We start from the raw sequence: 22545 nt of genomic DNA, 5'->3' as shown, positions 1-22545 counted from the left end.
TTTGGCTAAGCATTGGGACGTTGTTTGTGGAATTGTTTCATATTAGCTTTTATATTGTCTTTAGAAGGCTGAGAAAGGACCTAAGAAAGGCATGAGTATGTCAGAACTAATGCTTGCGAGTGTTAACTTTCATTTGCATACAGAAAAATTATGGTGTGTGTTGATACTGTGATCATTATTGGAATTTCAGTGAAAAGTTTTCAGTAAAGTGAAGCTCCCTAGGGTTTCTTTGGATTAAATGTATCTTGTAATTTTAGAATCTGTATTGAACACGTTGTGCAATAGGTATACATTTCTCTTTGGAACTGTTATGAAATGGGCTCTTTGCTTCTCAGTGATTCCGGTAATGTTCACCACTTTTTTCTCATTAAATGAGAAGCAGACTTCCAATTAGTATTGTGGAGTGTTAGGTAGTTTACAAAACAAGCTGTACTTTTGAACTATTGATCATCAGTTTTTGGGGGGTAGGAGGATCGTAGTGATTGGTGGAGTCACTAGTGCTCTGAGTATGTACTGTATATGAGTATCTGAGTATCACGCAGAGCAGTGTAGTAAGTGTATACTTTATGACAAAAAAATGGAAGACTATCTCCTTGATATCTAAGTATAGAAATGTAGTATTTGACCACTTCTTTGGTTCGTAAATAACTTCATTGTTGCTGCATACACAGAATCAACGTAGTTTTGGTGTTTGTGTTAACAGCTATGAAGGAAATTTCCCTGTAATTTAACAATTTATGGTTACATATGTTTTCTTGGAAGCTTTTTAATCAATATATTTTTTATTGAATGTATGCTTTTAAATTTAAAGTACATATATATTTTCAGCCTTTGTATTCACCTGGTAATTTTAAACAAAATTAGAACTCAGCCTCTGTTCTTTTCCTTCTGCTTAGTAATGTAGTTAAGTCCAAATACTAATTTGTTTTGTCCCCCCGACTCCTCCCTCCCCCCAAATGGAGTGAGTTTGGAATGGTGGTGGTGGAGTAAACTTGTACACCAGCCCAAAGGTTTTTTTTTATATAAATATATTTTCTACAGACTCGCTTCTTAGGCACATAAGTTCCAAAAATACTGGATAGACAATAATTCTAGGTGGTTATAACAAATATCAAGATAGATTGTGGATGGGGAAAGATTCATGCCTTAGTAGGACTTGAGAGCAACTAAGCCTTGGTCAGTCTCATCCAATTCCTTCTGAATTCCCTCCATCCTTTTTATCTTATCTTTACCTTAACGTTTTCTCCACATACCTGTTGGCTGAAATTCTGTCCATGTGTAGAGTCCATCTCAACTATTCTTTTCATGAAGACTTTTCTTATTTCACCAACCATCCCAGAGCTCCTTCCCTTGAATTCCTATAGCATTTTATTTGTAACTTGCTTCTGACTCTTATTCTAAATGTATTTTTTTTCTCTTGAATTTATGCTTGCTGGACTATTGGAGGCAGGAATGTTTGCTTCTCCTGCAGTGTCTGCATATTGCCTTGTCTCTGTTAGGTGGGGAAGAGCGAGGGAATGTTATGAGGGTAGAGAAAAGGCAAAAATCTGCCTTCTAGCTTTGAATAGGAGTTAACATTTTCTGCGTAAATACTGAAGCTTATGTAATTATGGGGTCCTCTGTAAGAAAATAATACGAAAATATGGACACATTATTTCTAGGCCCCCTTCTGTCACTTTGGAAGGTGTCTGTTCTTGTGAGCTTCCCTGAAGGTTTCTAAGCTTCATTAGCTATGCATATCTCTGCCTCCAACTGAGAAAATACTGTGCGCTTGGCAGTGTTCTAAGTCTATTCTTCCTTAATGTTAAACAACTTTAAGAGGTAGAGTTTGACAAACAAACAAACAAGCAAACAGGTAAGTAACTTGGCCACAATCACGGTTAGTAGCTTTCTGACGGGCAGTAATTGGAAGCGAGGTAGGATTAAGGTATGCCAGTCTAAACGATTTGTATTACAGGCAATTGGGAGTTGTTCATGTAGGTTTTGGAGCTGGAGGCTCAATGAGGTTAATATGTAAGATAAGTAAGCAAAATATGCCTAATAAATAAATAAGATTATGTAAGTTATGAAATAAAAAGCGGAAGATATCAGAGGTAAGGTTATTAAGCCTTCTCAGGAATCCAGGAACCTGATAATTTGATTGGATTACTTGAAAATAAAGGAGTCAGATTTAAGGGTTTAATACGAAGGAAAGATGAATAGGAGTTGATAATGGGCTATAAAGATTAAGAAGGAACAGTCAGGTATTGAGTATCTCCTAGGAATATAGTAGGTGTAGTCATGATTTTATTCACCCATTCAAATGACTGAGGAAAGAAACTGAAGTTCAGAAAAGTTAAATAATTTGTCAGAACTTTTCACACAGCTAGTAAAAGTAGTTGAGTCTCTCTGATGTTGTATCCACTGCCCTGTCCATACAGTACAGGAACACTGAGCCAGGTTTGAGTCAGAATGGCTGTGGCAGTAGCAGTATAGCCAAGGAAATAGGAACAGAGGGGAATGTGCACCCTATGGGTGGAGGTAAATTTAGTTTTGTATGTAACCATCATTATTTCAAGTCTTAAGTGGTAGTAAATCGCAGGGAGTTAAAATGAGGATATAGTGATTAGAGAGCCCTCAGGAAAGAATGAGTTAAATTGCCAGCATGGATAAGCTCTCAGGGAGGGGCTGTAATGATGGAGTTTAGAAGATATAAGAGCTGAACCATCTCAAACCTGTGGAATTAGGAAATAGTAAAGAAAAGATTTCTCTGAGCCAATGCAGTATATTTTTAACAATCCATTTAGAGTTAGTTTTTGGCAGATAGTTTTTGAGTTAGCAGATAGTTTTTGGAATTGTCTGTACTTAAAACCCCAGAGCATAAAAATATGCAATATAAACAATTCCCATAGAGGTTACATTTCTGCCTTTGCAAGTTTATTGATTGTGATCTTCACTGTGCAGCAGTGAAACTTTAGCAACACAGAAACCATTTGTAGGTACTGGAAACAGATAATCCAAGTATGTTTTTGAAAACCAGTTTTATGTTTGTATTTTACTCTTGAGTTTGAAAAATAGATGTTCAGAGAAACTTAGAAAATGAATTAACTATTCTATAATATTGAGTTCTGTGGAGGTAAAAATAAAGTTGATATAGACTTACTAAAGATTATTAATCTATTTTTACTTTAATATAGTCATAAACATCATACATTTTCATGTAGGAATAACTTACAACAAAAATAGAGTTTTGGCCATGATTGACTTCTACTTTTGTTGATTTAGAAGGCTTCATGCAGTACTTGGTGTAGGAGAATGACAGACTGTATAGCCAAACTTACTTTTCTATTGAATATGTCAATTATGGCAGGGACCAAAACAATTTAAGAGTTTTGAAGGTGGTGAGGAGGGGAGGATGAAAGCACACAAAGAGTAAAGCAGAATTTTTAACTGACATGTGCTTCAGTTTTATTCCTCAAATATTAGAAGAAAATGTTATATTTTATTATTTATAATTTTGTAGAAATTACTGAAAATTATATACAATCTGGAAAAATTTAACTTTTCACTTTTTTTTAAAAACTGTTTATAATTAAGTTAGGACTTTTCACATTTTGGTTTTAAACTTAGATTCACTGCTGTTTCAGAAAGTTTGGATTTCTAAAATACTGACTTAATTTTTTGTCTTCTTCTCCTCCAGTGGACAAACTACATTCATGGGTGGCAGGACCGTTGGGTAGTTTTGAAAAATAATACTCTGAGTTACTACAAATCTGAAGATGAGACAGAGTATGGCTGTAGAGGATCCATCTGTCTTAGCAAGGCTGTCATCACGGTAAGCTCCTGTTCTCCTTCATTCAACAAATATTTATTGAGCATAAGTTATACACCAGGAGCCTATTCTAGGGGTTTGGGATATGTCTATGAACAAAACAGATTAAGATCCTTGCTCTTATGGAGCATGCAGTCTAATATTTTTTTCCATAAAATTATTTTAGAGTGTATTACTACATACTGTTATTTTATATAGACATGTAGTATTTATATAGTTGGTTACAGCAAGCCATAAAACAAGGACTTCAGAAAAAAAGATGTTAGATGGCTTCATATCTGATAGATTGGGACAGTTACTTGGTGAGTTATTGAAAAAGTTAAAGCAGGAAAATAAAAAGATACATATCTTAACATTTTAAAATTTTGACTTAAAATATATAAATCTAAATTCACTTACCAACTTTTTGATGTAGAGCTAACAGTATGTCTTTGAATATGGAGTTGAGAGAAGTTGTTCTTGTGTAAAGTATTATATCCATAATGCCTGATTTGCAATTTCCAGTTTTGATTCTCTAAAGTGGAATAAAAACTTAAAGATTCTTTGAAAAACCCTAAATATAGGTTCCTCTTTTTGACTTTTAATGTTTTTCCCTAATATTTTGCAGATGTCTCACCTTTATTTACTATAATACCTTTTAAAAGAATGACTCACCTTTGTTGAGCCATTCTACTTAGCTTGCATTCAATGTAGTTTACATAGAAACAGCTCTCTTTGCTCTTGTATTCCATAGATTTACATGATGTTTAAGTTATGTAAGAACTACAGCAAGTAAACTGGCATAAACAGGTTTAGGAACAACCAACTGACTTGTTAAACATGTAACTCAACTAGTGGGTCAGAAGTGCCTGAATATACTAAAAATAGCGTACTAGTTGAGAGTGGTCAGCGTGTCGAGACGTATTTAATAAAGGGCAAAAAAAAAGGTATTGTCTAAGGCAGGTCAGTTAAATGGAGGTCATTTAAGGAAGCTATTGTAGTTAAAATCTAAAAATGGGTGTGTTAAAACAATCATAGATTTTGCTGATACATTCAAAGAGAATTCATGTTACGTTAGAGTTTATATTGTTTATAAAGATAAATGGTGTACTTTGGATATGTGTTGATATCTAAATATGACTTACATATGTTTATGTTACACATTTAAGTAAAACCATATAGTATTTTTCCATCACTTTTCATACATTCTACCCCTCTTATATATTCAGAGTTTGAAAATAAAAGCTTAGTTGGATATTGAGTTGGAAAAACTTATGGAGGGGTTGTTTGGATATGTTCAGAATTAAACTACTACTCTCCATTATTATGGACAATTTTAAAGAAATAATTCGAACATAAAGGCTCACTATTTATTTGGACTGGTATGTGGTACGTTATAATGTACTTTTGAAATTGTATCTATTGATAGTTAATATTTTGGGGTTTTATTTCTCTTGAGATAGATCACTGTTCATGCTAGAGGAAAGAATCATGGATAGTAATGTACTTTACAATTTTGAAATGTCTTCCCTTGGTTCTTCCCCTTCTTCCTCCTTTTGCATATTGTTGGATGCTTATTAGTTACAGTGTTTGTTTGACTCTTTGAAAATAGTTTATATCTTTATTGTTTCCTAACTAGTAGTATTCCTAGAGTACCATGCTAGTTTAAATTTAGTTATCCTGTCTTGAATTATGGACTGTGGTAATAGTGCATGGCTTATTTGGGGAAAAGAAAAACTTTTAATAAATATTTACATTGCATCTGCTCAGGAAAAAACAGTGTGTTCTTCGTAGATTTTTTTGTTGTTGTTATTTTGGTATTTTTGTTATCTGTATTTGCTTATAGAACTTTTCATTGTGGTTCATAATCAAAGAAATGAGTAGGAAAGCAAGACAATTTGAAACATTGAAGGGACCTAGTGGAAGTACTCACTGGGCTAAGTGGTAGTAGAGAAGGTAAAAAAAAAAAAAAATGAATGAAGCAGCAGAATCTGAGTGGTAGTTAGTCTTCGCTGTAGTTAACCAGGTGGTATGGAGAAACACAAGTATTTATATTCGTGAACTTCTTCAACTCTTTTCCTATTCTGTTGGTTCATAAGTTCACTGTTAACATATTTCAAAGAAATTACAAAATATAACTGAATTCAGTGAACTCAGAATGAAGTTTACAAATAGAGTATGTATTTGAGTTAAATTTTTAAAATGTAATACTAACCTCTGTTAAATAGGTATCTTTTGCTTTTCTTAAATATGGGATATTATATGTATCAATTCATCTCTGAAGGCAAAGAATAAATATGGTTGAATTTGTGCACGTGACATCCTTATGAAATTGATAGTATTCATATATGAAGAAATCTGGACTTGAGGAGTTGTGACTTTACTGTAACCATTCATTAACATACTTATTATTTGTTGGTGAACCTAATGTTTGAGCCCACCTTTTCTGATAGAACCTAATTCATTGTTAAATTCACTATTATTTTAGCTTAACAATTAAGTCATTCCTTATTCAAATCATGTTCTTTAGTTATGTGATAATAAATTGAGTGAAATACTTTCAAGGAACAAAGTATTTCCTGGGAGAATTTGTTACCTGGAAATAATTCTTAACGTGAAGGGATTGGGAATAAGTTAATGAGAGGAAAAAATAGTATTCTGTCACTTTTTGGGAAATCACCTATTTGTATGTTTAATGTTTGTAGAAAGTTGAATTTCTCAATTATTATAGTTTAATAGTTATTTGCTTAAGACCCAGTCCCTGCTACAAAACTTTCCATGTAGTAGATGTTCAATATATGTTAGTTGTGTTTCATCAATCAAAAGCAATGTTTATGGAGTATTTAAACTTATTTATTTTTTAAGTTCTGTTTTTAAATAAAGTACGTGTGGTAAAAAAATATAATCCGTGGCATGAAGAGGTTTAAAAAGTAAATGCTTCTCTTTACTCTTAGTCCTGCACTCAAGACATAACCAAAGTCAAATTTTTGGTCTGTCCTTCCAGATACTATGTATGCCTATGTAAGCATTTATTTGCTTATATCCTTCATTTTCATTGACACAGATAGCATCATACTAAATCTGTCGTTCTGCACCTTGTTTTCTTTTAATATGTCTTGGACATTTACTCCATTTTGTTGAATATTGCGGATGTACCATGTCTTTTTTTTTTTTTTTTTTTTTCGGCATGTGGGATCTTCCCAGACCGGGGCGCGAACCCGGTTCCCCTGCATCGGCAGGCGGACGCGCAACCACTGCGCCACCAGGGAAGCCCCCATGTCTTATTTATTTGCCCCTTCCCTGTTCTTGGAAATTTAGATCATGTTTAAATTTGTTTTACTACAAACACTCTTGAAACAAACATACGTAGTATTGAAAAATTTTTTTTGTAGTTACTGTCAAATGCCCTTTCAAAAGTACCACTTTTTGGGGGCTTCCCTGGTGGCGCAGTGGTTGGGCGTCCGCCTGCCGATGCAGGGGACGCGGGTTCGTGCCCCGGTCTGGGAAGATCCCACATGCCGCGGAGCGGCTGGGCCCGTGAGCCACGGCCGCTGAGCCTGCGCGTCCGGAGCCTGTGCCCCGCAACGGGAGAGGCCACAGCAGTGAGAGGCCCGCGTACCGCAAAAAAAAAAAAAAAAGTACCACTTTTTATTCCTACAAATAGCGCATGAGTGTCCCTATTTCCCCATACCCTCAAATATATATTTTTTTAATTTGGTTGCACCGGGTCTTAGTTGTGGCAGGCGGGCTCCTTAGTTGCGGCAGGCAGGCTCCTTAGTTGTGGCTCCAGGGCTTCTTAGTTGCTGCATGCGAACTCTTAGTTGCAGCATGCATGTGGGATCTAGTTCCCTGACCAGGGATCAAACCCAGGCCCCCTGCATTGGGAGTGTGGAATCCTATCCACTGTGCCAGCTGGGAAGTCCCTCCATACTCTCAAGTATTGAGGATCAGGTTTTGGGAAATGTTAAAATATTTGGCAAACTGCTAGATAAAAATGGTGTCTCATTATTTTAAGTTGCACTTTTTTATTCAAGAGGGTAACTTCATATGTTTATAATTCATTTTTTCCTCTTCTCATTGCTTGTTCATCTCTTTCTCAGTTATTGATTTGTAGAAGCTCTTTATATCATGATATTTGGCAATTTGTCATATTTATTGCAAATGTTTCCCCCCCAAGGTTGTCATTGTCTGTTTTTTCTTTCCTTATTTTATATTCTTTTTAAGGCTTAACAGAAATTAAAAAATTTTATGTGCTCTTATTGACCTTTTCCTTTATGGCTTCTGTATTTAGTTATGTTTAACAAAAACATAACTCAAGGACTATAACTCTATATAAATGTAGTTACATTTTCATCTACAATTTTACATTTGAATTTGATTCCTGTGGCAGTTATTTTAGTATAAGAAGTGATGTGGGAATTTGGCTTTTTAATTTTTTCCCAAATGGCTAACCATGTAGTCTAATACCATTAATTGAAAAATTCACCTTCCCCTCACTGGTTTGAAATGTTACCTTTATTGTATATTACATTACCATGTGTATTTGAGGTTGTTTCTGGACTCTCTTCTCTTCAGTTGGTTTGTCTATTCCTTTTTGTACCATATTTAAAATTATATTGCTAATACTTCATTAATCAGTTCTTTAAACTGCTAATGATCCTTTTGTGAAAATAAAAGAAGTGGTTTGTTTGTAGCTACTGAGATTAGAAGACATTTCAGGAATTAGGTAGGTAGAGATTTTTGGTAAAATGGAAATAGTAATGTCTTTAGAATTGGTTTGCCTAAGCTCTATCTATAGTCCCAAGTCTTACCTTAGGTATCTGACTTTGTATACCTACTATCTTATAAAACTTCTTTAATTACCAAATGAATGGGATTCGTATTATTCTTATTATAGGTTGGATATAGTAAAATTTATTCACCAATTTAGTGTTTCAATATTCTCAGACGGAAAACTGAAAGGTAATGAAAATGTTTACTGCTACGTTGAAAAAAATTTTAACCCAAGTAGCTCTTAAGTAGGTAGGGGTTAGAAGGGAAGAAATTTAAAGATCCTGGCACAATTAAAGAAGCCAACGGAGATGTAAAAGAAAGGGAAGGGGGCTTTCCTGGTGGCGCAATGGATAAGAGTCTGCCTGCCAATGCAGGGGACACAGGTTCAATCCCTGGGCTGGAAAGATCCCACATGCCGCGGAGCAGCTAAGCCCTGTGCACCACAACTACTGAGCCTGTGCTCTAAAGCCCACGAGCCACAACTACTGAAGCCCGCGTGCCTACAGTCTTTGCTCTGCAACAAGGGAAGCCACCGCAATGAGAAGCCTGCGCACCGAAACAAAGAGTAGCCCCCACTCGCTGAAGCTTGCACACCGAAACGAAGAGTAGCCCCCTCTCGCTGCAACTAGAGAAAGCCCGCGCGCAGCAACAGAGACCCAACGCAGCCAAAAATAAGTAAATAAAATTTAAATTTAAATTAAAAAAAAAAGAGATAGGGAAGTGTTCAAAATTGAAAAGGATCATTAAACAAAAAATTTTTAAAGTGTCAAATAAAGAGTAGTCAGATCTAAACGGTTTTTGAGTAAACTATTTCTCAGTAAAACTGGAAGAAAAAAATTTTTTTAATTTTTAAAGTTTTCGAATGTGGGATTTTACAGTAAAAAATTGTGATTTAAATTGATGTTCAGCAAATTGGATCTCACCAAAGATGAGTAGGGCCATAACTAATCATCATACAAGGGACTCCAGATTAGTAAGAAGTCCAAGAAGTTCGCTTTTTATCAAATGTGCAATTTTGCTCTATTGAACTGTGTTAGTAAGAACCAAATGAAAGAGAGGAAGGTATATCGACCAGTAAAAGCGTTAGATAGATACTAGTTGATAATTCTCTTCATTTGAGGAGCATTTGCCAGTGAATTTCTAAAGAAATTAGAACCTTATACTACTAAGAATTATGCCTTTAGAAACTAATGTTATCTGTTCAGCAGTTCATTTAGAAATAATTATCTTCCATCTTTAGTTAACTGGAATGTAACTCGAATAATGAAACTCAAATAATTAGATATAGTGGGAAATATTTAAAATATTTGGTGAGAGGTTTTGGAAGAGGAAAAATAAAGAAAGATACCAGCTGAAATGTAGAGCCAACAGTGTTGAAATAGATTATCCAAAATTATGTAATTACAAAATGTGTTACTTTGTTAGGGTTGCCATAACAAAGAACCGCAAAGTGGGTGTCTTTTTTTTTTTTTTTTTTTTTAATTGAAGTATAGTTGACTTACAGTGTTTCAGGTGTATGGCAAAGTGATTCAGATATATGTGTGTATATATATATATATATACAGATATATGTATATACATATATATGTATGGATTCTTTTCCACTGTAGGTTATTATAAGATGCTGAATCTAGTTGCCTGGTTTATACAGCAGGTGCTTGTTGTTTATCTATTTTATATACAGTAGTTTGTATCTGCTAATCCCAAACTCCTAATTTATCCCTCCCCCACCCCCTTTCCCTTTTGGTAACCATAAGTTTGCTTTCTGTGGCTATGAGTTTATTTCTGTTTTGTAAATAAGCTCATTTGTATCATTTTTTAAGATTCCACATATAGGTGGTATCATATATTTGTCTTTCTCTGTCTGATTTACTTCACTTAATAATCTCTAGGTCCATCCATGTTGCTGCAAATGGCAGTATTTCATTCTTTTTTATTATGGCTGAGTAATATTCATATTTTATACACACACACACACACACACACCCCCACATCTTCATTATCCATTCATCTGTCAGTGGATATTTAGGTTGCTTCCACATCTTGGCTGTTGTAGATAGTGCTGCAGTGAACATTGAGGTGCATGTATCTTTTCAAATTGTCATTTTCTCTGGATATATGCCCAGGAGTGGGATTGCTGGCTCATGTGGCAACTCTGTTTTTAATTTTTTAAGGAAACTGCATCCTGTTTTCCATAGTGGCTACAGCAGTTTACATTCCCACCAACAGTGTAGGAGGGTTCCCTTTTCTCCGTACCCTCTCCAGCATTTGTTATTTGTAGACTTTTAAATGATGGCCATTTTGACTGGTATGAGGTGATATCTCATTGTAGTTTTTTTGCGGTACGCGGGCCTCTCACTGCTGTGGCCTGTCCCGTTGCGGAGCACAGGCTCCGGACGCACAGGCTCAGCGGCCATGGCTCACGGGCCCAGCCGCTCCGCGGCCTGTGGGATCTTCCCAGACCGGGGCACGAATCCACATCCCCTGCATCGGCAGGCGGACTCTCAACCACTGCGCCACCAGGGAAGCCCTCATTGTAGTTTTGATTCGCATTTCTCTAATAATTAACGATGTTGAACATCTTTTCATATGCCTCTTGGCCATCTGTATGTCTTCTTTGGAAAATGTCTGTTCAGGTCTTCTGCCCATTTTTAATTGGTTTGTTTTGTTTTTTTGATTTTGAGCTGTATCCCTAACTTACTCCTTTTTATTACCGAGTACTGTTCCACAGTATATGTGTACCAAAGTTTGTTTATCCATTCACCACCTGATAGATTTATGTTTCCAGTTTGGGGCTACCATAAGTAAGGCTGCTAAACATTCAAGTACAGGTCTTTGTGTAAATGTTTTATTTCTCTTGGGCAGATACCTAGGAATGGGATTGCTGGGTCCTATGGTAAGTGTATGTTTAACTTTATAAGAAACTGCCAGGGACTTCCCTGTTGGTCCAGTGGTTAAGACTTCGCCTTCCAATGCAGGGGGTGTGGGTTTGATCCCTGGTCGGGGAACTAGATCCCACATGCCTTGAGGCCAAAAAACAAAACATAAAACAGAAGCAATATTGTAACAAATTCAATAAAGACTTAAAAAACTGTCCACATTAAAAAAAAAAAATCTTTTTTTTTAATTGGGGTATAATTGTTTTACAATGTTGTGTTAGTTTCTACTGTACAGCGAAGTAGAGTTCCCTGTGCTATACAGCAAGTTCTTTTTTTTTTAATAACAACTATTTATTTATTTATTTAATTTTTGGCTGCATTGGGTCTTGGTTGCTGCACGTGGGTTTTCTCCAGTTGCAGTGAGCGGGGGCTAACTCTTTATTGCGGTGTGCGGGCTTCAGTAGTTGTGGCACGTGGTCTTAGCAGTTGTAGCTTGTGGACTCTGGAGCGCAGGCTCAGTAGTTGTGGCATACAGGCTTAGTTGCTCCGTGGCATGTGGGATCTTCCTAGACCAGGGCTCGAACCTGCCTCCCCTGCATTGGCAAATGGATTCTTAACCACTGCACCAAGAGGGAAGTCCCTGTGTAGCAGGTTCTTCTTAGTTATCTATTTTATACATATTAGTGTATATATGTAAATCCCAATCTCCCAAGTTATCGCACCCCCCACCCCTCTGCTTTCCCACCTTGGTGTCCATACATTTGTTCTCTACATCTGTGTCTCTATTTCCTTTTTTTTATTTTAAAAAAGAAAGAAACTGCTAAACTGTTTTCCAAAGTGGCAGTACCATTTTATATTTCTACCAACAGTGTATGAGAATTCCAGTTGCTCAGCATTTTTGTCAGTACCTGTTTTTTGGGTTTTTTGTTTGTTTTGTTTTTTATCTTAACTATTCTAGTACTTGTGTAGTGATATCTCATTGTGGTTTCAATTTGCATTTTCCTAATGACTAATGATGTTGTATGTCTTTTCATCTGCTTTTTATTTATATCTCTTTGATGGTATGTCTGTTCAAATCTTTTGTTTCTTTTCATCTTCTTAATATTGAGTTATGAAAGTTCTTTATATATTCCAGATACCATAATTTCAGACATGTTTTTGGCAAATATTTTCTGCCAACCTAACAGACTGATTTTTGTCACTGTCATTAGAAAATAAATTACATTTGAATGTATATTTTGCTGAATTTTTGGGAACCTTTGAAGCTTATTTATTTCCCAGAGTAGTTTCCAAAGATACCAGCACTATTATTAGTTCCTTTCTTAGGTTATTTGTATGGAGGCAACATTTCTCACAATTTTTTTAATTTTAATTTTTTAGTTCGGGTCTCCAGTGGCACACTGCCATTTAATTAAAGTGACAAAGCTTAAGATTTAAAGTTACAAGCTGACAACTCATCATGTAGTGATTTCACCAGGGAAGCTGGTATTATTGTTGAATTTCTTCCTTGGAGTGAGTGCTGTGTAGGCTTGATCTCTGTCCTTTCTTTGTCTAAGGAAGGAAACCATAGCTGATAAAAAGAATGAGATAGGACTTCCCTGGTGGCACAGTGGTTGAGAGTCCACCTGCTGATGTAGGGGACACGGGTTCATGCCCCAGTCCGGGAAGATGCTACATGCCGCGGAGCGGCTGGGCCCGGCTGTGAGCCATGGCCACTGAGCCTGCATGTCTGGAGCCTGTGCTCCACAACGGGAGAGGCCACAACAGTGAGAGGCCCGCAAACCAGTAAAGAATGAGATACGCTCTTAGTTCCCAAGTAGAGATATATGTTATGCAACAATTACTGCTTTTAAAAATATATGTTCTTACTAGTGAGGATTTATCACTTAAAAAAGAAAAAGATCATTTATAAATTGATTATAAGGAATCAAGAGACCAAGAAGTCATGACCAGTTGAAGCTTATCCAGAAGTTAAGGTGGTCTCTAAAGTGATAATGTCTTGAGGGTGGGAGATCGGGTTGGATAATAATTTTTGAAAACTTATGTATAAACCCAATTTCATAAAGTGAGGTTTTCTCCTGTTATGAAGGGCTTCAGGTAGTTTCATTTGGCTTTTTAAAAATTAGGAAGTTCATCCAGGTAAAGATTCATCTACTCTATCTCCTTGCCCATAAAAAGAATAGTAAAGTGGTAAAAAAGTTTTTTAATTCCAAAAGGGAGAAAAGTGAGGAGACAATAGAAAACAGAATTTTAGAAGCTGGAAAACATGGACAAGTACTAAGTGAGTTTATAGATCTGAGAAATCCAACTCCTAAGCTATGAGTTGGGAATGCTGTGAACTAGATTTACATCACAACTATATAATACTTCAGCAGTACCAGATACCTCTTGAAATAAGAATTGGGAGTGGAAGTTGTAAATAAGGACGATGAGTCAAATATCAGTTTAAGAAACAATCAGGGCTTCCCTGGTGGTGCAGTGGTTGAGAATCTGCCTGCCAATTCAGGGGACACGGGTTCGAGTCCTGGTCTGGGAAGATCCCACATGCTGCGGAGCAACTGGGCCCGTGAGCCACAATTACTGAGCCTGCGCTCCGCAACAAGAGAGGCCGCGATAGTGAGAGTCCCGCACACCGCAATGAAGAGTGGCCCCTGCTTGCCACAACTAGAGAAAGCCCTCGCACAGAAACAAAGACCCAACACAGCCATAAATAAATAAATAAATAAATTTAAAGCATATGGGCTTCTAAGAAGACCTCTGCTTAAAAAAAAAAAAAAAAAAGAAAAGAAAAAAAGAAAGAAAAAGAAACAATCACATCCCCAGATTTTTCTCCTTTTAGGGTGGATAAAATAGTGATCTCTGGGCTGGAGAGTGGGGAAATAGGCACTAGAAAAAAATTGAAAGCAAGGAATAGAGGGTGATTAAGTATACTGACTGAATACTAAAACCTCCCTCCATCCCATCCCACTCCTGTTCCCCACTTGGTTCCCAAAACACTAGCTAACAAACTTTTACTCTCAGGGCAGGAGGTTGCTGGAGTCTTTTCTAGAGAATCCAACCAGCTCAAGAGGAAAGACCTAATGATAGCATTAGAGCTTCCCCAACAAAGTAGACCAACTACATTATCCCACAGTGAAGCCCATCTTTGACTAAACTATCCATAGCCTTACAGCTTCCCATTAGTTTTTAGATCCCCCACTTTTAAAAATGAACAAACAGTCAACAACTACCAGGCATGTGAGGAAAGTTTTCATTATGAAAGCGATCAAGAGAATAAATGCAATACTAGGCAACAAATTACTCAAATATTCCACAAAAATTAGAAAATTTGTTAGTATTCTCAAAGAGCTAAGAGTATTTGGAATCATTAAATCAATAAGTATACTATTGGGACTTCCCTGGTGGTGCAGTAGTTAAGAATCTGCCTGCCAATGCAGGGGACATGGGTTCGATCCCTTGTCCAGGAAGATCCCACATGCCATGGAGGAACTAAGCCATGCCCCACAACTACTGAGCCTGCGCTCTAGAGCCCATGAGCCACAACTGCTGAGCCCACGTGCCACAACTACTGAAGCCCGCACACCTAAAGCCCGAGCTCCGCAACAAGAGAAACCACTGCAGTGAGAAGCCCACGCACCACAACGAAGAGTAGCCCCTGCTCGACGCAACTAGAGAAAGCCTATGCGCAGCAACAAAGACCCAATGCAACCAAAAAAAAAAAAAATTTTTTAAAGTATACTATAAAAAAGGAAGAAGAGTGTATGCATCCTTTTGAATTATGGTTACACCCTGATATTCATTGCAGCACTATTTACAATAGCCAGGACATGGAAGCAGCCTAAATGTCCTTCACTAGAGGAATGGATAAAGAAGATGTGGTACGTATATACAATGGAATATTACTCAGCCATAAAAAGGAACAAAATAGTGACATTTACAGAGACGTGGATGGACCTAGAGACTGTCATACAGAGTGAAGTAAGTCAGAAAGAGAAAAACTAATATCGTATGATATCACCTATATGTGGAATCTAGAAAAACGGTAGAGATGAGCTTATTTGCAAAGTAGAAATAGAGTCACGGATGTAGAGAACAAACTTATGGTTACCGAGGGGAAAAGGGTCGATGGGATGAATTGGGAGATTGAGATTGACATATATACACTACTATGTATAAAATAGATAACTAATGAGAACCTACTGTATATATATACAGGGAACTCTGCTCAATGCTGTGTGGTGACCTAAATGGGAAGGAAATCTAAAAAAGAGTGGATATATGTATATGTATGACTGATTTACTTTGCTGTACAGAAAGACACTAACACGACATTGTAAAGCAACTATACTCCAATAAAAATTAATAATAAAAACAAAGAGTTAAGGAGTTCTCACAGATATAGAGAACAGACTTGTGGTTGCCTCTGAGGAGGGGGGTGGTGGAGGCATGGATTGAGAGTTTGGGATTAACAGATGCAAACTATTATATAGAATGGATTAACAACCAGGTCCTACCATATAGCATAGGTAACTATATTCAGTATCCTGTAATAAACCATAATGGAAAAGAATATGAAAAAGAATATGTATACACACACACACACACACACACACACACGTATAACTGAATCACTGCTGTACAGCAGGAATTAACAGATTGTAAATCAACTATACTTCAATAGAATAAATTTTAAAAAAAAGAAAGGATAAAAAAGAGCTCTTAGAAATTATAATTATGGTCACAGTGATGGAAAAAAATTGGAAGGGTCCGAAGGTAGAATTATAGACATTTCCCAAAAAAGTAGAAAAAAGAAAAAAAGGTAGTGAATAGGAGAAAAGACAAAATTAAAGGAATCATCCAAGAGTTTTGAGATTTGAACAATGGGAGCTTCAGGAAGAGAGAACAGAGAAGAAAAGAATCATCAATGCAAGAATGAGAGAAAAATTTATGGAAATAGAGGACATGAGTTTTCACACTGAAAGGGCCAAGGAGGGACCAACATAACAGATGGAAAAAAAAAACCATAAAAGAAACATTTTGAGGTGAGTCAGACCCCTGAGAAGAAAGAAGATCCTGAATGCTTCAGAGGGAAAAAAAACAGATCACAGCAAAGGATAAGGATTCAAAGTAACTGTGGACTTCTCAAGAACAACCCTGGAAGCTAAAATGCAATAGGCCATGCCTTCCTTCTTCTGAAGAAATATTTTCGACCCTGAATTCTGTATCCAGCCAAACCACTAAGGAAGTATAAGGGCAGATAAAAGCATTTTAAAATATGAAGGTCTTAAAAAATTTACTTCTTGTGGTTTTTTAAAAATGTTTTATTTTAGAGATACATAATTAGATCTCTAAAGATGGAGTGATATGTTTTGAATTTGCTTCAGAATAATGCATTTAGTGAGGTGTGAATTTGTGAGGGTATAGAGGAAACAAGAATGACTACGAGTTAATAACTGTTGAAGCTGAATAGTGGTATGTGGGGGTCGTTCTTTATTTTTGCGTATGTTTGAAAATTCTCATAAGTAAGAAACACACATTTTACATTCTTCTGGAAAATGTGCCATTTCAAAACAAGGAAGTATTAAACAGGAGGAACACAGGCAGAGGATGTTGTTCTCAAAGTGTGATATCCAGGCCAGTAGCATCAGTATCAGCTGTGGACTTGTTAGAAATACAAATTCTCAGGCTCCACCTCAGACCTAATGAATAAGCTCTGGTTATGAGGTCCAGCATTCTGTTGTAACAGACCCTCCAGATGATTCTGATGTGTGCTAAAGTTTAGAACCACTCTCCTAAAGCAAGAAGACTAGCTGTCCTCAAGAAGAGAATGGACATGACTGGTGGTTTATTCCATCTAAATTTCTTAAGTGCTTCTTCACTGGACTTTGATAGTTGATCTGACATTTAGATCAATCAAGTGGTTATATATAAAGGCAGAGAAATTGCTATTAGTTGTGCTATTATTGCTAGCAATCTGAATGTGTGTAAAAGGTTCAGACTTTGGGAAACTGTTAAGGTTAGCGATTGTCTCAGAAATGCAATTGTTAGTTATAAGGAGAAGAGATGAACATCCTCTACACCAACCTGGCTGTTTGTCTAACTGGCACCTTGACTTTCTCTGCTAATATTGCCCATTGAATTCTGTGTTTACCTAGAATAAAATGTCTTTTTCCTCCTCCATTATCAAACAACTGTCTTTCCTCTGGGCTCAGTCTAAACCACAACTTTTCAAAGAACCGCTCCTCGTCTTTTTGTCTTAACTGTAAGATTTTTAGAAAAGAAACATGGACTGAGTGGCAGTTGTGTGGTAAGCATTATGCTAGGTATTTTGCACGTCAGCTCCTTTGGTAGTCATAATACTCTCCTTATGCATAATCAAATAAATATTACCTTATATTGTATATTTAACATTTTTATATATGTGCTTTTATCTTGTTTTGTGCCTTTGATTCTTATTATAAGAGAAATAGTAATTGCCCACTCCTATTTCAAGGTGGAAGGATTTCCATTAACCCAGTGGTTCCCAAACATTAAGTGTTCATCTAGAATAATCTAGAAGGCTTGTTAAAAACAGATTCCTGTTGTATTTGCAAGTTCTATGAAAAAGTAAATCTGTTTTGGAAGAGACATGAATATTTTCAAGTTATTAAGTTGTTATTACTATTTAGAAGACTTGGAAAGAATCAGTTTTAAGAGCTAAGTTAAGGTCATTAAAATGTACTTTGATCGTAAAGCAGTCACAATCAAATAAATTGAGGTAAAGTTTTGTAACATACCAGTAGTGTTATCGTTACAAACATATAGTGTATTTGGGACTCTGCCATCACATTATTTTGAACAGAAGTTCCTTTACGGGATTATGATTTCTAGTGTCTAGCATAATGCCTTTATAAAAGCCTGTCAGTTGAATAATAGCAAATCTTTGTATTTCTGTTATGGATTTGATTTTCATAAACTGTTAGATGTTATTCAGAATTATTGAAGAAGATGACTGGAGCTAAATAAAGTTATTTTTAGCCAAGATATATTTTAAGTAGAGTGCAACATATCAAAAGATGTTTATTTACATTAATTTACTTACTATGAAATAGTATAGTTTTATCATAATAGGAAATGTGCATGGATGCAAAAGTTTGCTTTTTATGATTCTTGGGACAGGTTCTTTTTTTACTTGTAGACCATTACCAGTAAAATTCCATTACACGTCCACAAGGGATTTGCAAACATGGTGGGAAAGGATTACAACTTTATTTTCACTAACTTTTAAGTGAAATTTAGCATTTTCTTTAATTATTAATGTACACAAAAATCACAGTAATATTGCCAGTATCTGTGACTTTTTTACCAACAGAAATTACAGATAGTGTCACATGGCATTACGTGTATTGCAGATATCTCAAAATATCACTACCTATCACTAGATATTAATTTAAATATAATGTGAGTCACAAATGCAAGCCACATGTGTAGTTAAAAACTTTCTAGTAGCCACATTAAGAATGATTAATTATATTTTATTTAACTTTATATATCCAAAATATTATCATCCTAATTTATAGTCATAAAAATTATTACTGAGATGTTTTGTTTTATGCCAAGTCTTCAAAATCCAGTGTGTATTTTCACTTACAACACATCTCAGTTCAAATTCGTCACACATGGCTAATGACTACTGTATTGGACAGCACACATGTTAAAGCATATTAAAAAAGAAGAAATTGGGGCTTCCTGGTTCATGGTCTAGCCTTTATTTGAGGGTAAAAATTGAAAGGGTTTTGTTTATTCAGAAATTCTCAAAATTTTGGTAAAATAAGAGACAAACTACCCAGAGGGTATATCAAGTCAATATGTTAAATGAAAAAAGTTGAAATGAATAATGAATACTTATAATTCGCTTTCCTATATATTTTCCTGAAGGTTTGCAAATTAGGTTTACAAATAAAAATAGAAGAAATCTTGGGGAAGTTAATATGCAGTTGGGGGCCATGAAGTTAATCCGAGTGACTTTGCCTGGGAATCTGTTATCAGGGTCTGCTCTTTTAAACTAAGATATATTTGTTAAGAAGGTTTTGTTATTTTAGCATCTTTTATTGTAGGGTAGTCTGGGAAGGTTTCTCTGGCAAAGTATGACTGTATTTTAGTGAGTTTGATGCCACTAAATTTACGATGCACCATTATTTTATATGCCACGTTGCCAATTCTAGTTGATATCAATTGTAAGATTTGTCCTTATTTCAGAGATTTTAAAAGGGGGTAGTTTTTATAATGGGTGAAATGGGATATCTGAAGAGAAAATTCAAGGAGGAAAAGGAATAAGGGGATAGGTGACTGGGAAAGGAGCAGCAGTTGTAAAGGCCCTCCTGGGCCACTTGAAGGAATTCTAAGGAGGCCTGTATGGCTGGAGTGGAGTAGACAAGGGGGAAAGTAGTAGGAAAAGAAGGCAGGGAGGTTGTGGGACCTCACCATATAGAGCCTTGTAGGTCATTATAAGTACTTTGGCTTTCATGCTGAGTGACATGGGAAGTTATTGGAGGCTTGAGCAGAGGAGTGATTTGATCCTTGTAACAGGATCACTTTTGGCTGCTGTGTTAAGAATAAATTGTAGGAGGCAGGAATGGAAGCAGGAAAATAAAATCAGGCCGCTGTAGGAGGCTATTGCAAGTAATCCAGATGAGAGACAATGGTGGCTTGGACCAGAGTAGCATTGGTGAAGATTATGAGAAATGGTTGGATTCCAGATTTACTTTGAAGGTAGAGCAGACAAGATTTGCAGATTTGCTGATGGATTCCTTATGAGGTGGGAGGAAAACGAGGAGTCAGATGACTTCAGGTCTAAGCAACTAGTAGTTACCATTTACAGAAATGTGGAAGGAAGCCTGCAAGAGGACAAGTTTAGAGAGGCAAATCAGCTGATCAGTTTTGGATATGTTGAGCTGCCTCTTAGGCATTGAAGAGAAGATGGAGGAGGCAATTAACTAAAAGTCAAGATATCAGGGAAGAGGGCCTGTTTGGAGTTACAAGTTGTGTATGTTTGTGTGTGCATGGATGTGCATGTATGGTGTGTGTGTGTGTGTGTGTGTGTGTGTGTGTGTGTAAATTTATCTTTTGGTCCTCACATCATTGATTTCTTCAGAATTCCTTTTTTTCCCCCCTGGCATGTTTAGTCTTTGATTTTAATGTTAGAAGTTTTCTCAAATATTTGATGACATTGGTTCCCCTTAACAATGAGATGTAAGGAGAGATTAAGCAGCTGGCTGGCTGCATAGTACAGGGAGATCAGCTTAGTGCTATGAGACCACCTAGAGGGGTGGGATAGGGAGGGTGGGAGGGAGACACAAGAGGGAGGAGATATGTATATGTATAGCTGATTGACTTTGTTGTAAAGCAGAAACTAACACACCATTGTAAAACAATTATACTCCAATAAAGATGTTAAAAAAAAAAAGCAGCTGGCTGTCAGAGGGGACTGTTGTGAGTAGAGAAAGGGTACAGTTGACTACTGGTATCTTTTTATGTAACCTTTATTTTGAAATAATTTCATACGGAAAGGTTGTAAGAGTAATGTATATAACTCCCATGAACACCTAGATTCACCAGTATTTTAACATTACAACATTTCTTTCATCATTCTTTCCCTCTACACACGTACACACGCACACACTTTTTTCTGGGTCATTTGAGAATACGTTGCATACATCATGCTTCTTTTCCCCTTAATACTTTAGTGTGTAATTTCCAAAAGAAAAGATATGCTCTTACTAAGTATGTAATTTGGCTGTCAAATTCAGGAAGTTTTATATAATACCTTTTTCTAATTTACAGTCTACATTTATCACTTGTTCCAACAGTTTCCTTTATAGCATATTTTTTCCTTTCAGTACAGAATCCAGTCCAGAGTATATATTGCATTTAGTTGTCATGTCTCTTGGTTTATTTTAATCTGGAGCAGTTCCTTAGCCTTTCTTTGCCTGGCATGACACTCATATTTTTGAAAAATACAGGCCAGTTATTTCATAGAATGTTATTCATTTGGGGTTTATCTTATAGTTTTTCATGATTAGATTCAGGTTGTGCATCCCTGGCAAAATACTACTAAAATGATGTGATGTCCTTCTCAGGGTATCACATCAGAGGCACATGTTTCTGTTTGCCTCTCATAGGTGATGTTAATTTCAATCATCCAGTTAAGGGATTGTCCAGTGTTTCTGTTTATAGTGACTGTTTTTCTCCTTGAAATTAGAATGTAAGCTCCCTGGGAAGACATTTTAAGACGATGTAAAAATCGTGTTCTTCATCAGAATTTTCCCTTTTTGATTTAGTGACCATTTATGATGCCTGCCCCACCCAGTCGTTTCTATAATGATTGCAAAGTGGAGATTTTCCAGCTCTATAAACCCCTTCCACATTTATCAGTCAGCATTCTACTGTTTTGTTTTTTAAAAACCCTCTCTTTTTGTCCTATTTGTTAATAGAATGGACTCATATATTCCTGAATTATTCAGTGAGCTACTGAATTATTCAATCCACTGCTGTACTTATGTATTTTGATGATCAAATTGCCCTTGATTTGGCTAATTGAAGTCCCTTAGAGTTGGTTCTTTGGTCCTTTTGACATTCCCCCCATGACCACCTCCCCATCTCCAAAAGCACTTCCTTACCTTTAGGCTCAAGATTTTCCAAGTTCATTGAGTACCTTACCTGTTCCAGTCCTGGAATCAGCCATCTCTCTAGAAGCCTTGATTACTTTGGATAGGCAATGGTATCAGATTGGGGTGGGAGTGGGGGTCTTATTATTCAGTATAGACTTTGCCTTAATCTTCCTTCCTGTTTTAAATATTTCACCCTCTTTTTCAGCTTTCGTTGATCGCTGTTAGTTTAAGGGTTCCTTTAGTTCAACATACCCAAATAGAAAACCTCTAATCTTCTGCTAGAGGGATAATTTGGCTATTTTTAGAGATGGTATCTAGGCAGACTAATTGTTTCTTTCTTATAATCAGTCTTCCTGTTTGTAGCTTCAGAGGAACCTGGAGCTCCAAATTACTGATTCTCATTTTCTCTTTTTTTTTTTTTTTTTTTTTTTGCCGTACGCGGGCCTCTCACTGC

At 36.3% G+C, this 22545-nt stretch overlaps 1 protein-coding gene across 3 annotated transcripts in view; it reads left to right on the top strand.

The window, feature by feature from the left end:
- Nucleotides 1–22545, top strand: part of CERT1 (ceramide transporter 1) — a 132171-nt gene that overhangs the window by 1965 nt on the left and 107661 nt on the right. For all 3 annotated transcript variants that reach the window (XM_024130721.3, XM_024130626.3, XM_024130673.3), the window contains one exon: nt 3680–3814. In XM_024130721.3, coding sequence (XP_023986489.1) covers nt 3680–3814 — 135 coding nt within the window. The remainder of the gene's footprint in view (nt 1–3679; nt 3815–22545) is intronic.

This window comes from Physeter macrocephalus, chromosome 8 (genome assembly GCF_002837175.3).
Source record: "Physeter macrocephalus isolate SW-GA chromosome 8, ASM283717v5, whole genome shotgun sequence".
NCBI lineage: Eukaryota > Metazoa > Chordata > Mammalia > Artiodactyla > Physeteridae > Physeter > Physeter macrocephalus.
The sequence above is the reverse complement of the archived record's forward strand: the minus strand, read 5'-3'. Positions and strand labels throughout refer to the sequence as shown.